Source organism: Choloepus didactylus, chromosome 11 (genome assembly GCF_015220235.1).
Source record: "Choloepus didactylus isolate mChoDid1 chromosome 11, mChoDid1.pri, whole genome shotgun sequence".
Classification (NCBI taxonomy): domain Eukaryota; kingdom Metazoa; phylum Chordata; class Mammalia; order Pilosa; family Megalonychidae; genus Choloepus; species Choloepus didactylus.
In genome coordinates, this window is record NC_051317.1 from 61,189,902 (window position 1) to 61,207,422 (window position 17,521).

General features: G+C 41.7%; 1 protein-coding gene across 2 annotated transcripts in view; it reads right to left on the reverse strand.

Annotated features, from left to right (window-relative positions):
* The window catches only part of SLC45A2 (solute carrier family 45 member 2), a 40,903-nt gene that overhangs the window by 20,072 nt on the left and 3,310 nt on the right, over positions 1-17,521 (reverse strand). For both annotated transcript variants that reach the window (XM_037799189.1, XM_037799190.1), the window contains exon 3: positions 1,544-1,869. In XM_037799189.1, coding sequence (XP_037655117.1) covers positions 1,544-1,869 — 326 coding nt within the window. The remainder of the gene's footprint in view (positions 1-1,543; positions 1,870-17,521) is intronic.

Here is a 17,521-nt window from a genome sequence, read left to right on the forward strand (position 1 = left end):
AACTCATTCAGGAATGGAGATTGAGACCCTGCCTTAATGATTCCAAAGCTCTTGACCCATTCACTAGCCAGCTGTGTTGGTGGCCCTCACAACTTTTATCTCTACTATACTCACTGATACCCTCCACAACCATCCAGTATTTGTCAGTTTGTTGAATGAGTAATGATTATAATATGTTTATATCTCAATGTAAAGTTTAAAAAGAACCTTTATATGCTTTATCCTAGTTGAACATCCCAATAACCCTAGGAAATGGTCAGGGCAAGTCAACAAGAGAAGTTGGACTCCCAGAGGATGTGAGACTCACAGAACCTGCTGAGAATTGTGTTAGTTTAGACTGTCTATTCCATTTGTGCTTAGAGCACGCAGCATTCTGCCAGGCTCCTAACAGCAATGCCTAGACCTAACACCTTATTACGTGGCCGGAACCATTCTAGGTAACTTTACATGGATTATCTCATGCAATCTGCACAAAACCCTGAAGCTAGATAAAATTACTTTCTCATTTTACAAAAGAGGAAACTGAGGCACAAAGAATTTAAGCAAGTTGTCCAAAGTCATATGCCCAAAGATAGAGCCAGTATTTGAATACCCATGCTCTTAACCTTTAGGCTACACTTCAGCAGGTTTCTGACAATTTTTTGTTGAATGACTAATATAGGTCAGCCTGTTAGAGGAATCAAGATTTGAAACCAGGTCTTCTGACAACCTCTTTGCCAATGAGGGGATTCTTTGTACTATATCCCTAAGGGGTTGGCATTCAAACGCAGCCTGGAGGGGGATGCAGTTTTTGTACAAGCCCTGTCTGACAGAACTTTCTGCAATGATGGATGTTCTGTATCTGTGTTCTCACATACGGTAGCCACTAGCCCCCTATGTGGCTATTGAGCACTTGAAATGTGGCTAGTGCCACTAAAGAACTAAAGTTTTAATTTTATTTAATTTTAATTTAAATGGCTGCATGGGGTTAGTGACTACTCATTGGTCAGCATAGTTCTAGATTTTTCTGTTTGATCATTTTATCCTAACCTAGTCCCATCTCTCTTGCATTTTGTACAGTCTTTTTTTAAATTTTAAGCCAATGAATTCATTGTGCAGTTCACTAGAAGTGACCTAAAAGGAGCACCCAATCAACTCACAACATACAAATTTAACATGACTTACCCAGTTACCAAACTCGGGATGCTGTCACTTGGAGGAACAGATTTACAACCCTAACCTAAGAGATAAAGTTCTCTCTTCTGGCCTGATGATGGTTCCAGGCTTCTCTACAGCCTAACCTTTCACAATTGACCACGTCTTCCCTGGTTCAATGGTCTGAAAGGAGTGAGACACAGGAGGGCTGGAGGAAAATGCACAATTTTTTCCTAAGGTGACAAATTTTAATGCCAAGGGATAATAGTTAGTAGGGATTATTCAATTAGACTTCACAAATCTCTTTAACAATCAACAAACAACAAAGCAAAGAATATTTTTTTTTAAAGAAAAAGGGTGAAAGCAGAGTATTTTCTCCAAGTAAATGAAAAAGAATTTGCCTTCTTACCTGTTCAGCAAGGTTTTTGGGTTTTTCTCCTTGCATAGCCAGCTCTGGGTTTACATAACCATTTTTAACATTCTCAATAGAGCCATACTTGTAAGTTCTGTTTGATGACAATGGAGGGTCCTGGACAGCTTGCTGGGGAAGTAAGTCCTTTGCACCATCTTTGAGTGGAGCTTCAGGGATACTGCACAGGTGAACCACAAAGCACAAAGTGAGCACCAAGGCGGAGAAGAAGAACATGAACTGAAATTCTGTGCCCAGCACTCTTCCTAGTTCCAGATGGGCCCAGTCTATGGCACCCAAAAGGTAACCCAAGGCACCTCCAACACCTGGAAGGCAAGACAGAGCTATATTAGCAGGTTTAGCCATCTGTTTCTTCCTCTTCCACTGTGCAGGGCCCTCCCCTTCAAGGGCAAAGCTCTCCAAGGAGAGCAGAGGCAACCTGGTTGCAATGGGATGGGTAATGCTGCGAGAGGTTGAGAGACCTGGAGCCAGGCAGGGGGAGTTGCGTTCTAGCTCTGGCATTTACTTGCTGTGACTTGGGCCTCCTCACCTGCAAAGTGAGGGTGATAATAAGAGAGTAACCTGCTAGTCGGCTCATGATTTGCTTGGAATAGCACCAAACACATGGTAAGTGCTTAGTTTATATTGCCACCATCAGAGATGCTGTGGCTTTTCTTCACTACTTTTGAACTGAAATTCTTGACCTAAAACAGCCCCAAAGAAAACCAGTTTCTGACAGCAATAAAATAAAATCATTTGGATTGTTGTTCATCTGTTAATGAGCTTCCTAGGATGGTGCAAGCTTGTAAAGATCAAATATCCTTGGAATCTGTTTTCTTTCCTCTTCTAGAAGCCCAAGGGACTTGTTCATCAATTTTTTAAAATCCAGTTTTCATGTCACAGAACTCCTATCTGAAGTCTTCTGGGTGCTTATTTTAGCTGCTTATGTTTCAACATGGTGTATCTTGAGGGATACTGAAATCAATCCCACCCTCATGGTCCAATGTTGTGAAATCCCATTATTAATGATTCATTGCTGTGAGTTCCCGTGTTAAAAGCAAGTTCTCCCTGTATGGACAACAGATTACAACACTCAGCGGTAAAGTATTAAGTGCTTCTTAAATGTTCCTCCAGGTGGCAGGAATGAGTGCTTCTTTTGAGCACACCAGGCTGAAGTGGGGGCATACCTTGTAGAAACAAGGAGATGGAGCCTAACAAAACCTCTACCTATGTCACAAGGTTTTCTACGGCTGAGCCTTCTGTCAAAAGCCATCAGGTGTCATCCTCCTATCATACCTTACCAGACACAAATATCTACCTGGACAGATCAACTTTTTTTTTTCTTTCCTTGTTTGAGTGAAGTCTCCATTTTATTTCCCAAGATAAGCACAACATTCACACAAACAAGGGAATCAGAGAAGAAAATAGAACTTAAGGAATTCCCTATCTCTAACTCTAAACACCAAAATGTACCTAATCCCTGATCCCAGCAACACAAATCTGAATGCAACATACCGTCAATCCTAACTTATCCAGAATGGTGGGAGAACAGAAGTTCTGGTCACTTCACATTGTAGTTAGTTGCAATTTACCATAGACTATTTACAGAAAAGCAACAGTCAAATCATGAAATTCCAAAAATAGAGCATTACCATCATCCCCTGAGTGCTAAAGCATCTTGTGGTAGAATTACAGAAAATTGTTCCCAATGGTGCAATGAAGACAAATATTCTCTGCCAACAAGGACTTTATGGTCCAGATTTGGGTGATGGGCACATACATAAACAGATAAATGACAGATTTAATGACATTCTGGGATGGTAGGTAGTGGGGATCTGAGGAAAGGGAGAGCCCTAAGGCAGCTGCCACTCTATTGCTGACTAGAAGACAGTTATGGGACTTGTGGTGCCTCTGTGTTGTCATTAGACAATGCCTCTCTTTCATTTAATCCTGGAGATGCTGAGGGTGTCAGAGGTCATGTGCTGAGGCAAGCAATTGACCAGCAAAAAATTTTTAATGCCCAGCACTATGTGAGGGTCTATCCAAATCAGGGGTTCTCAACCTCAGCACTGCAGACATTTGGGGCTGGATAATTCTTTATTGGGGGAGGGGGTACCTGTCCTGTGCACTGTAAGATGTTTGGCTCCAAATGTGATAACCAAAAATGTCCCCAGATTTTGCAAAATGCACCCTCTCCCAATAGAGAAACACTGACCTAAATTAACCCAATTACAAACTTACACATTCATATTTTTTATTGTTTATAACCCAATCAATGGTTATTTGTCATATTGCCATTCAATTCTCATATCATGCCCGCTTCCTTCAAAATTTACTGTTCCACTGAGCATCCCTGAGTGACTCATTAGGGAAATGTAAAACAAAAGTCCCCTGTCCATTAAAAAAGAATTGGTATGTGAAATGAATCCTACATGGCACAATGGAATGGTGTTTTTGTTTGGAGATTTATATTAGATATTGATATGAATGATTCCTACAATTGGAGGGTTTCTTAGTTCAGTTGTGTGTCTACCGATGTAATTTAATTCAATAAACATTTTTTGAGCACTAAATATATGCAAAAAACTCTAGTAGCCTCTGTTATATAAACATACATGAAACACAGCATCCCACCCCCTCCTTCCCATAAGAAGGTTCCAAGTGGGAGAGGCAGAGACTAAGGAGATATTTCCTAAAAAATGTAATAAATGATAGGCTAGAACTGTAAGCTGGGAGCTTGAAGACTGTAAGGAGCTCTGAAAAATAAATTACTGGTGTTTAGTTAATGATATCAAGATGATGTTGATTATTAATAATTATTATAGGATTTCTCCTAATTAGCAATGACCTTCATAGGAGTTCACTATACAACCAAAAATGATCTTGGAAGTAGAAGCCTGTTTGGAGTTCATCCGATTGAATTAGATAAGAAAGCTAAGGGCTATAGTGGCTCAGGGATGGGAGACAGCATGGAAAGAAGGGATATGGAACCATATCTTTGTTGAGTCCCACTTATGTGCTTTTAGTTATGTGATCTTGAACAATTCTCTCCTGGGAAATGAGGGTGATGATGCCTCCTCATCTGAGCTTACTGAGGGTCAACATGATAATACATGGAAAGCACCAGCACATACAGTGGCAAAATCAGGGTCAAAACTAAAGTATCCTTTTGACTCCCTACAGAAATCCTAATTCAGAAGCCTATCCAGGAAGCAGGTGAAGAAGACTACCACACTGACATCTGCCTGGTACTGGCCAAAAGGACTTAGCCATTCTAGGCCCAGTGATTGGAACTGGTGGATCATTCATGGACTGAAGACCTGGGTGTTCCACTGACCCTTCTGTGGTGTGTGGCAAGTGTGTAGAAGGGGCACTCCCCAAATCTGGGTTCATCACTCAGCACGGCCAATAGAAGTCACACCAAACCAGGCTGAGAAGGAAAAGAGGGTTATTTACACCAGTGGGAGGACAGGGGAAGATTTCCCAAATCAGCCTCCTCCAAGTGATTTTTCAGTTGGCTTTTATATCCATCAGAGACAAAAAGAGGTAATCATCTTACTTAACAAGTAACAGGTCTGGATAATTTCATTAATTTAGTTATTTTCTCTTTCCTTCAGGAACTAGGTGACACCTGTGAAAGGTGCCTCCAGGTGTCTAGGGAGACAGATGAAAATGTTTTATTCCTGTCTGGGAGGTGTGGGGACCATAGATTAAAGCTTATTCAAATCTGGGTGCAGACTTTACATTACATATTGCTCCTTTGTGAGAATAAGAGCTTCCATTATAGCCTGCTTCCAGCTTTGAAGGTTACATTTTAAGGCTGCTTTACAATTTCCTGCTTGCTTATGGTTTTAAGATTATATCTAAAAAGTCACTGCTATAAGTGCTGTGAAAGAGAAACGTACCTCAAACTTGGACACAGTAAATATTGTAACTGTCTGGTTTTAAAATATCATGCAGTAGCAGTACTTCACCTAGGTGTCCTGTTAAAATGTATGTTCTAATGTAGGTTCTGACCCTGAAGGTCTAGGGTTGGCCTGAGATTCATCCTTCCTTTTAAGCTCCCCAGTGACCCCAGTGCTGCTTCCGATCAAAATGCCCCTTTTTAGGTGCCCAGGTAACAGAGTAATTTCTAACAAGTCTCCTCCACTGTTAATTCACTTCTTGAGGAATGGAACTTTGTTGTCAAAGGATATTTGGCTAACAATCCACAGATAAAACATGATGATTTGCTGTCCTGAAATATTAAGGTTAATTTTCAAAAATTACTAGGGCTGTATGATCTGTGCTACGATTTTGTATCCTGGTAGAGAAGTTACCCTGATGAGTAACTTTGAGAATTTCCAGTAGCCTCTTCTTTAGAAAGGGGAGAAAAACAGGAGAAGCTGCTTTGTGTGTCCCTAAGTTACTGTGGGATGTAGCTGCTAGTTACAACAGAATGAGGCAAGAAGACATACTGAGCCATTTGGGGAAATTATTCTAATAAGCAGTATTTTGAAACAATGGCATGTCCCACTTCTCTGTGTCATCTACCATCACGCTTCCCCAAGCTCATTCTGCCTCCCCACTCCAGTCTTTGGCTCTTCCTCAATAGTCTGGAAGACTTTTACTTTGGGGCCTTTCCTTCCTGTTCTTTTGCCTGGAGAGGTTTCCCCCATCACCTCCCAAATCACTCCTTTACCTTATTTTATTCAAGACTGTGCTTTGTTACCACTTTCTGACCACTCTATGTAAAACTAGCTCTTCCTTTCTTCCCTCATTCCTCGTTTTTTCTCTTTATCTGCTTTAATTTTCTTTAAAGCACTTCCAGTTACCTTTACTTTCCAATTACCTATTATTTTTTTCCAATTAATAAAAAAGAGGGAAGGAGAAAAACAATGGGAGAAAACATTTAGACTCAATTTATTCACACCTTCAGATATAACGAGGATCAGTAGAAGGCTGTAGGAACGCATGGGGGTCTTTCCTTTCTGCTTCCTCTACTTAAACCAAGGATCTTATCTTCAAACATAACCATCTAAGCAAAGCCTAGTCATCTTAGCTGCAACAAAGGCTTTTACCTTTTTACTGCCTTTCCATCTCTACATCCAGACTGCATTTATCTCTACTGCGGAGATCAGCCACATTGGGACTCCTGGAATCAATCACCAAACTATTGGACAAGCCAAAAGCTGGAGCAGCCAAAGGACATCTGCTGCCACGTCAGATAACAAGCTTTAACAAAGAAGGGCTGACAGGTGGTCCAGCTGGCTCCTTCCTTCTGGAGCCAGCTCTTGCTTGCAAACAAACTCAGCCCAGAGCCAGCCTCGTGAGACTGAATGTGTTTGGCTGACAGATGTTATACTTCATAACTAATGATACAACACGAACAAAGCTTTGTCCTGGAAGAAGTCCACACATATATAAATGTTTTCTTTTTTAACTTTAGTCCGCAGGTATAGTAGGTAAAGTGGGGGAATTGGGGGACTTTCAGGATCAAGGAATCGAAAAGGAGTGTATCTCCTAAGTTAGACCTACTAAGTGCCTACAATTAATTGTCTCTCTGCATCAGGGCTGTGGCTTAACAGTTTCAACATTGATGGTGACACACCTCAAGTCAAGAAATATAACTGTGCTGGTGGTAACTTTATCTCAGAAGGAGGAGACTAAAGTTTCCCTAACTGTTCATGAGGTTCAAGAGAGGGTAGGTCAGGTTATTTTCTGTGTGTCAAAAAAATAGAAATGAGTGTGTCAGATTAGATGCATGGTTCCAACCTACTCCCAACACATATATACTCAACCCTGGAGAGTTAACCTAGGAACCAGCTACTGGGTACATCTGTGTGACCGTGACCCCGTTTATCAATAGACATTGATGGAACATCTACCATCACTAGGAACTCAGCTAGGCACTGAGAAAACAGGAATGAGCAAGAAAAATGTGGCCCCTGCCTGCTTGGAGGCTGAGCGGATCTGGAAAATCAATCAGAATGACACATGTTCTCTGGCCAAAGAGGGAAGACACAAGAGGGCCTGATATTTCTTTAGATTTATAAAGCAACTTTTCTCTGAAAATACTCTGAGATAATGTTTAAAATATTAACCACTCTTTCCATCCACCTACTATAACCCCTGGTATTTCCTTGCCCCACTGGGCCCTCCCTTCACATTCAAGCTTGGCCTCATTGCTTTTGAGAAAGGACATGACAGCAGATAGCAGAGAAATAAGAATGCTTTCCTTGCTTCTGAATTTCAAGGGCTCTTAGGCTCCAAAGGCATAGGACAGTAGATTAGGTAGGAAATGTGGTTTAAGAATAAGGCATCCTGGACTAGGCAGAGCATTCACGATGGGTACACACATGTTGGTGAATCTTAAAGGCAGTGATGGTTCTGCTCCTTGGGTCTAGCTGGGGTTGGAGGGGGTGGGAGTGGGGAACAAATCATTCCCCTGCCCCAGATGGCTTGTGGGATCCAAGAGCAGAGGGGACTAGTGCCTCATTTCCTGGGTGGTAAAACCTCAAGGGAAAAACGATTGTGTGGCATGTCTAGAAGATGTACTTACTGTGGTCCACGCTGTAGTCTAAGTACTTGACATCCTCACAACAACCCTTTTAGGAAGATACTATTTTTGCCTCTAGTTTGGAGACAGGGAAACCAAAGCTCTGAGACATTGGAGTCCACAGAGTTCCCATCATGCTGGTAGGCCATGGGAGGGAGCTGAGAACCCTTGGTCCTAAAGGGGTCTTGCAGATGGGAATGAGAGGTGGCTCAGCTGTCACCAGCTCAGCCTGACCGCCAGCATTCCATGGGACAGCAGGAATGCCAGTAAACACCTGTGTGAAAAGATGACATTAAAAACCAGATGCTCCTCCTCCCCCCAACAGCCTTTGCACATTTAGTCCCCCAGAACTTAGAGGCAACCCTGGGGGAAAGGGGAGAGAAAGCATTCTGAACTAAGTTTTCACCGTCCTGGGGCAAAGGGCTCAAAATGGAAGTGATTCAGTTAAGCTTGCGGTTTGGGATTCACACTCATTTTAAACAAAAAGATTCATCCAACATTTTCCATTACTGAGTATTAGCTCTGCCACAGTCTAGTAAATTTATAGTAAAGCAACGCAATTGCGATCTTTCTCCTTATCTTAAGTAAATGGAAGTGGAGAATTTGGGGAGTGTGTTTGCCAGAAACAGCTTATGCACGAGACTGCAGCTGCTAATGTGCTAATGTGTCTAATGCAATAATGGTTCACACAAGAGCATTCATCTAATTACCCCATAATTTTCCCCAAAGCAATTTTTTTCAATTTGAGCATATTAATGATTATTGCTACCCTAGTTCAGATAAGTTTCTTAAAACTTCCCATTTTCTGACATGGCACACACAGGCAAAAATCTGCCTTTTGTTTCTGGTTTTGCTTAAGGATTAGAAATAATGAATGCAAAGTTAAGTCCTTAGTTGGCTTGGTTCTGGGGTCATTTGTTGCTACCTTGGGTTTTCTTTAAGTCTATAGGATTAATATTTTTAATTCTAAATTGCAACTGCTCATTGCACTGTAAGGTAAATGGCTAAGTACGCTGCAAACTGCTTTAATTCCTCCTAGGGGTAACAAGGAGTATGTAGGATGTATACCAGAGTGAAAAAACCCAGGATTAAAAGTCATGAACTGAATCAGAAAACCCTGTGCACCACTGCAAATCCTCTCCCCCTTTTTCTCCTTTTGCTCCAGCAGCTGCTGCATTGCCCAGTTCCAAACAGGCACTGGCCAGCTTTGTGTGGTGCATTAGGCCAGTGGAGACTGGAGCCCATGGATTAATCTTCTTCCCTGCATCCCCCCAAGAAGGAGAGCTCTGAGATGTATTTCGTAAGGCTCTAGGTGAACCTACCTAGAGCGAAGGCCAACTCTGCAATGCTTCTTGTAGTGACTTTCCCCACTTCCCTGGTCTACTCCCCATCTCCTTACTCATGCTCTCTAGAATCCTTCCCAAATAAACTACCTGCACACAAACCTCCTCTGGGACTATTTTTAGGGGAATCCAGACTAAAGACATGAACTAAGCCTTTGGTTCGTTGGCTGGCTGGTTGATTTTTTTGCTCCTAGTCTAGCACTAACCAGCCGTGTGAACTTTGTTTAATCATGTCACCTTCTGACAACACAGCTTCCTCAAAGGTAAAATGATGATGCTAAAATAGAATAATTATTCCATAAATACTTACTGTATGCCTTCTATATTCCAAGCACTATTGTAAGTACTGGTGATACAGCCCCAAACAGATAATGCTCCTGCCCTCAAGGAGCATATATGTTAGTAGGAGAGGCAACCAATAAGCAATAAACAAATGAATAAATAATATACTGTCAGGTAGTGATGAGTATGAGGAAAAAGAAAGCAGCGTAAGGGGCGAGGGAAGGGCTGGTGGAGGCATGGATGAAGAGATGCCGTGTGACCAGAGATTGTGACCACGCAGGGAAGGGAACCAAGCCAATTTGGTATCTGGAGGAAGAGCTTTCTGGCAGAGGAAAGACCAAGGAAGAAATCCCCTTAGGCTCCCTCTTTATGCCACGATTCTTTGAGAGTTGTACCAGCCGTATTTGAAAGGATAGGAAATGGCAGTGGGAGGCATGAAGTGTTTTGCTCTAAGTCACCCGTGACGCCAAAAAACCTGAAATGCCCGTGTCCTTGGCCTCTGCCCTGGCGACGTCCTTTCAGAGCTGCCTGAATGAGGAGATTTGAACGTTCACCAGGGGCAGAAACTTCAAAAGGAACCCAGCTGATGAAACAGAACCACTCATCCAGCAATCATTCATGAATGTAAAAAGGTTAAAATAGCCTCAAACATGAAAAGCAGCTCCTTTTCCCTTCTGTAATGGTTCTGTTAAAGGGGTCCAACGAAAAATGAAAAAACTTCATTTTGGAGACTTTTTTTTTAATCCTTAATTCTTTGCTAATCAGAGCATCTGTCACATGTTAGCACTTCTAGCACATACTTTGAAGTACTGAAAAACAGAAAAGTTAAAAGCGGCTGAGCCTGACAACATCTCCTTCCAAAGGCGAATACCCAGCAAGTCCCCCCAGCTCCACCGCAAGTTGTGGTGAATAAACCAAACAGGTCCCGTGGGCTATAGGAAATCAAGTAAATAGAAGCGCTTGGTGTTGCCTCCTTTCAATGGCTTCTTGATCTGGGCCTGTGATCATTTGCCAGGATATTAATAACTAACTTTGCATCGTGATTCACAACCCCGTGAGGAAGCAAAAGTTTAGAAATACCGAGGTCACTCAGCAATTATGTGCAGGAGCCAGGATTTGAACTGGGAGGGCCGTTCCCTCCTGCCTCAGCCCTGCCTCCAGCTGCCGGATAGAGCCCACTGCTAATGAAAGCAAGGTCTTGGGTTCAATTTAGCAAAAATAAGCCCGGTTAAAAGCATTCTGGCAGAAAGGAGGGCTTTCCTAGTGGGGAGTATGGGCCTGTTAGCTCACTGGGTTCCACAGCCTCCGATGCACTCAGCTCGCAGTAGTGAAGGTCTGTGAGGTGAGAGGATGGGGACAGGCATAGGGGTGGGGGATGAGGTTGGGGGGTGGGGATCCACCAAACCTGCCCCCAGACAGCAGGGCTGGAGGGCCAACAGAGCTTTGAATATAAAAAGCAGAAGCTAGAAGAATACCTCTTACTGACAGCCAAGAGGATCTTTTCTTTAAAAAAACAAAATGTCACATATACACTGGGAAATATTTTGGCAATGAACCCTTTGACTTGCATTTGCAAAACATTTGGAATCGTTAGCCCTGGATTACAGCTCTGAAACAAATAAGAAGAATTTCAATTTATTGAGTGAATGGATTCCTTGGATAAGGGATATCTTGTTGTTGATGAAAATCAAAATGGGCCCTGTTCTGGATTGCTAATGCTGCTGTTATGCAAAATACCAGAAATGGATTGGCTTTTATAAAGGGGGCTTATTTGGTTGCAAATTTAAAGTCTGAAAGCCATGAAAATGTCCAAATTAAGTCATCAACACAAGTGTACCTTCACCAAAGGAAGGCCAATGGCATCTGGAAAAACTGTTAGCTGGGAAGTCATATGGCTGGTGTCTGCTGATCCCAGGATGTATTCTAGCTCCTCTCTCAGCTCCTGTGCATTTCTTCAAAATATTGCTCTTGGGGTGTTTGTCCTCTCCTAGCTTCTGCAGAGTAAACTCTGGGTTAGCATCTCCAAAGTTTCAGCAACAATCTGCTTTCAGCGGCCGTCTCAAAAATGTCTCTCTTAGCTGCTCTCCAAAATGTCACTCTCAGCTGCTTTGAGATCCTTCTGTTTGTGAGCTTTTTTATAGGACTCCAGTGATTAAATCAAGACCACCCTGAATGAGCAGGGTCCATATCTCCATGGAAATAATCTATCAAAGTTATTACCCACAGTTGGGTGGGTCACATCTCCATGGAAACATTCAATCAAAGGATTTCAACCTAATCAATACTAATACATCTGCCCCCCCCCCACAAGATTGCGTTAAAGAACATGGTGTTTTGGGGGACATAATACATCCAAACTGGCACAGGTCCCAACTCTGAACATGCCTTGGTCAGAAAATGCTTGTTTCAAGTGGAAGGCTGAATCATCTCCTTGCCAAGTTCATATAAATTCAGGAGGTTGCATGTATAAAAAAGGTAGGGTGAGTGATAATGCATTGCTTGCTATTTATCAGTCCGTCTTTTAATATGGTTTCTTATTCATAGCAAGGACCCTCTGGTGGAGTCACAAACCCATGTTTTAACTCACAAGAATTCAACCATTCACACTTTGACGAAAAAGAGAGAGTGTGTGCAAGTGTTAGAAAGACAAGAGTAACAGTTTAAATAGCATGGGCGATTCTGTTATTCCACTAGTTTATCCTTTGCCCAGGAGTAAACATTAGAGATGTGAATCTGCAGATACATTCACACATATCCACTATTCCACAAGTCTCTATGTACAAAACAAGGCATTTTATAGGTGATCTGAGAGACATTTATGGATAGTGTAGACTATGATTATCACTCATATAGGAACTTTAGAGTCTAAGCCTTAAACGAGGTAAGATTCCACTGTACTATTCTACAGCAGGAAGATGTTGACTTTTTTGTTTTCAGAGGGGAATACTTGCTTTGAGCCTTCCTCACACTCTCACTGGTCAACCAAAGGCATCCACTGGAGATGGTTGGCTGAGGGTCAGAGTTCAAGCTTGGTCCTGAGACAAAGCAAGGTAACTAAATTAACATATTCATCTGTGGATGTAACTGACCATGAAGTTTATTTAACTTGATGTAAAATTGCATGAAGGCGCAAGTTGGGTCATTAAAGTGAGAATCTCCTTTTACAACAGGAAATGTTTACTGAGTGCCTGCTATCAGTAAGGCCATGAGTTAGAAGCCATGGGGAATTGGCAGATGAACCCTCACTTGGGTAGTTTATGAATCTTGTAGGAGAGATAAATTATACAGTTAATTATAATTCAAGGGAAAGCACAAACAACACATAAATGTGCAGACCTAGTAAAAACGTGAACAGGAATATAAATTTTAAATTGAATTCCTTCTTAATTATTAACTAATAAATGGAATTGGGCCACTAGTGAACATGTCACCTAATTCTGTCCATGGAAAACAAACAGAAGTCTGTGGGGTTTTCTAGGAAAGTTCTTGCTTTCTTGTTAAAAGAGACAGAGTTTGCTAGTGAGGCCTTTTCCTCTTCCTCCTTCCTTCTTCCTCATTCCTCCTCCCCCTTCCTCCTGCCTTGAAATAAACATGATATATGGATCTCTGGCAGCCATCTTGTATCCAGGAGGCAACATATAGATGAAGCAATCAAAGGAACATAAAATTGCCTTCTCTGACATTTAGCTGCTGACTGAAAGCCAACAGACACCTACTCCGACTTCTTGTTATACGAAGAAAGTAAACCTCTATGCAACCAAACATCTTCCTGATGGATACATTCCCTACATATTTGGCCACGTGATGTTAGGGGAGAGGATAAGGTGTTGGGGAAGTTGGCCTGGGGTTTCTATGTGACAATTAGAGAGGTTTAGGAGTCACAAATGTTTTCCCTGAGTAGTCCCTCCCTTAGAGAAATTTATGGTGCAATGAGAGAGACAAGAAATGTATATAAATAACTAAAATGGAAGGTATAAAATGATGAGGACCAAGACAGAGATTATAAGAAAATGTCTCTTTGTGATTGGACTGTTCATTTAAACTGGAAGGTAGTGAAAGGGTTTCCTCAGGGTGGTAGGCCTGATTTACCCTTGCCACCAATTGTCACATAACCTGATGTGTGGCTGGAAACTTCTTTGCTCCTCTCTCCAAGGACAGGGACTGCCAGAATTGTAGAAGACCTTAAAAGGGATATTACCAGTGGAAGCTCTAGATCTGAGCCCAATATGGAGGTTCTTTAGTTGCTCTTATGTACATAAAAAGATCTCATGTGTATTTGCTGCTTATTTCCCTTTTGGTTACCAATAGCTTTAAAATAAGATACATTTGAAAATTCTAGATTGTCTCCAATAAGCTAAGATGGAGAAGGAATGGAGCTGGGGGAGAAGGTGTAGAAAGAAGAGTGGGTGTGCTCCCTCCACGTCTTCCCCAACCCTAAGGAGCTGGGCTCAGTGGCAACAAGGGTAAAAGTGAAAAGGTCTCAAGGAGAGATGCAAACTCAGGGTGTGTGTGTGAACTGTGTGACTCAACTGTCTCTTCCTGTTGCAGTTATTTCCCCCACTAACACCTTTATATTCATCTGCTTGATAGCTCTGTGCTATGATTATTTTGTGGATGGAGTCCCTGACCAAGTTAGAAATTTAGTATACCTGTAATACAGCCTTCTCCCTAAGGAATAGGTGAAAGTTTTCAAGGCAGCTTTGATTTTGACAAGCAGAAAAGAGGAAAGGGAATTTCAGTGCCAACAAAGACCTAGAAGCTGGAGAGGAAAGGGCAGGTTCCTTTGCTTGCTCCGTTAATATTTATTGAATTCATATTGTATGTCAGGTGGCCTTAGAGGTACAGGGAATCTATAGAGAAAAATGAACCTGGCCTTTGCTCCTGGGAATATATTGGGAAACTGCTCAGAGTTCAGAGAATGTGGAGGAAGTAATGGGAAGTAAAGCTTAAAAAGTAGGATGGGAACAGATTGTGGGGAGCTTTGAACATTGTCGAGAAATTTGTTCAGTATTCAGGAAGCAAATGGGGAGCCACTGCAGCCACCAAGCATGGGAGTGCCCCAGTCAGTTTAGGATATGAATGTGGCAGCTGTGTGTTGGTTCAATTGGAGTGGGACAAAACTAGAGACTAACCACATTAAGGGATAATCACTAAGGGTCCGAACCATGGTGATGTCAAAATTGTATGGGTATCACTGATGGTTTGCTGAGACCAAACCCTATGCTAATATCAACAGAAAAACTAAAAATGGATATATTTTCTCAAACTGGTAGAAATACTATCATGTGTCAGCCTTGGAAAAACTTCCAAAACACAGTTTTTAATAAGCCTATCCTTCTAATGTCAGAGGCAAAAAAGCAGAGATGGTTTGACCACACTGCGGTGTGGTGACCACGTTGTCCCAAGTCCTTTAGAGCAATAAAATTCTCCAGGCATCAGGATCAAAAGCCAAAAGTCTCCCATGACTTTGTTGTAATTAATTTCAGTAAATCCTGATAAGCAGGAGTTCTGGAGTTCAAGTTAGGAGAATGAAGCTTGGGACCTCTTCTTGTACCTGCTAGCTGTAGATCATGGGTGAGTAATTTAATCTGTTAACCCCTTCCAAGCAGTAGGCTGCAGGTAAATGTTTAACATTTTCTGGCTCTCCAGAAAAAAAAAAAAGTGGTTTGTAGTTTTGGCTGATTTTTCCCATCATAGCCAATTTCAAGCTCCAATGTAATATCAACCTGCAAACTGAATTTCTAAAAATTTAACAGTTGATTCTCACAAGCCAGTATCAGCCAGCTCCAGCATACCACTGCCTAATTTTAACCTGAAAAATGGGAATCATGCCACTCCACATGGCCATTGCCAGGACTGAGATAACGTAAGTTAAAATACCTAATACATGTTGTTAGCAGGTACTAGTATTTGACAAATGTTTGTTCAAAATTTACTGAGCACCTACTATGTAATAGACACTGTTACTGGAACTAAGGACGCAGCAAAGAACAAAATGAAAAGTCTGCTCACATGGAGCTGACATTCTAGAATGGGAGAGACAGGCAAATAAAGATAGAAAGATACATAGATAGATAATAGATATAGCTAGATTTATAGATAAGCAATTGATAGATAATCAATGCACACATACATACATAAATGATAGATATATAAATGATGATTGATAAATACATAGATAGATACAGACATATGGCAAATAGGTAGGTAAACAGGTAGATGGATGGACAGATGGATGATTGATAGACGATGATTAGATAGATAGATAGATAGATAGATAGATAGATAGATAGATATAGATAGCTCATGATAGTCAGTCAGTCTGGTCATGATATGTCCCAAAGAAACATTAAACAGGCTAAGGGGAGAGAGCAGTGGTTGTACTATTTTAGATAAGGTGGTCAGGAGAGACCTCACTGATGAGGACATCATGGGAGTATCTAGGGAAGACTGTTCCATATAGCAGGAGCACATGCAAACCCTGAGACAGGAGGATGTGCTTCAGTGACAATAAGAGGCCAGTGGGGTTGGGGCATGTGAGCGAGGAGACACAGGTGGGAAATATGGTGGGAAAGGAAGTCACATGATGGAAGAAGGTTGCTAAATGATAAGAGCAGGATGAGGTGAGGAAAAAGTCTCAAGGTCTCATGGACCTTCAAACTTCTGGAGACACAGTGGTCAGCAGTCAGTGATGGACTGGGTTCAAGCCCTGCCACTCTGCCTTCCCTCAAGTAAGGAGGAACTACTTTCTCTGCTGATGCAACTCCATTCTTTCATTCAAATGTTTACTCAAACAAATATTGACCCAATACTTCTATGTGCTGGCATCAGTTTCAGCTCTGGAGACATAGTTGTGAACAAAACTCAAGATCCTGCTCTCATGGGATTTACCTGGCCATGGGAAGAGACAAACAGAATACACCAAAATACAAAAGAAATATATTGGCCAAGCTATGAAGACAATCCAATAAGGTGGAGTGATGGACTCTCCCATGTGGACTCAAAAATCCTCATGGGCCAGGCTCATGCCTTATGTTAAGCCCCAGTCCTAGCACAGTACTAACTGATGCTCTATAAATGCACATTGAAAATTAGTAGCACTGCTGTAAATGAATAACCCAACATCAACCAAAGGCAGCCAGCCACAGCCCCGAGAAACTAAGAGAACCCCCGCACTGTCCTCCTTTTGAGGTCTTTTTCAAACCAGTTAAGGATTCTTATGTAACTAAGAATCTTGTAAGGCATGTATGTTTTCTTTGTTTTCAAGTGTGGTTCTTAGGACACCTGCTACAGAATCACATAGGATCCTGTGGTGGTTTGAAGCTGTGTGTATCCCAGAAGGACATGTTTGTAAATTTAATCCACTCCTGTGGGTGTGGACCCATTTTAAGTAGGACCTTTTGATGAGGCTACTTCAGATAAGATGTGTCCCACCTCCGTACACAAATAAATTCCCATTGTTTAAGCCAAACCCATTTCATGGTATCTGCTTTAAGCAGCCTAGTAAAATAAAACAGGTCCTTATTAAAAATACTAATTTCTCAGTCTTACTCCATACCCATTGAATCAGAATAACTGGAGGATGGGGCCAGAAAAATTGCATTTGTAACAAACTCCTATGGTAAAGCTGATGCTACATCCTGTCATTTGAGACCTACAGCTCTAAACAAAAAGGCAAGTGTAAAAGGCAATTGTAAATGTCTTCACAAATGGTTCTTCAGAAAGCTCTTAAGTAAAACTTCCTTTGCAAAAACCCAACAGCCCCATCACAAGCTGACTTTGGAGAAATGTGCTGGGAGAGGAAGCCCGCCTGAA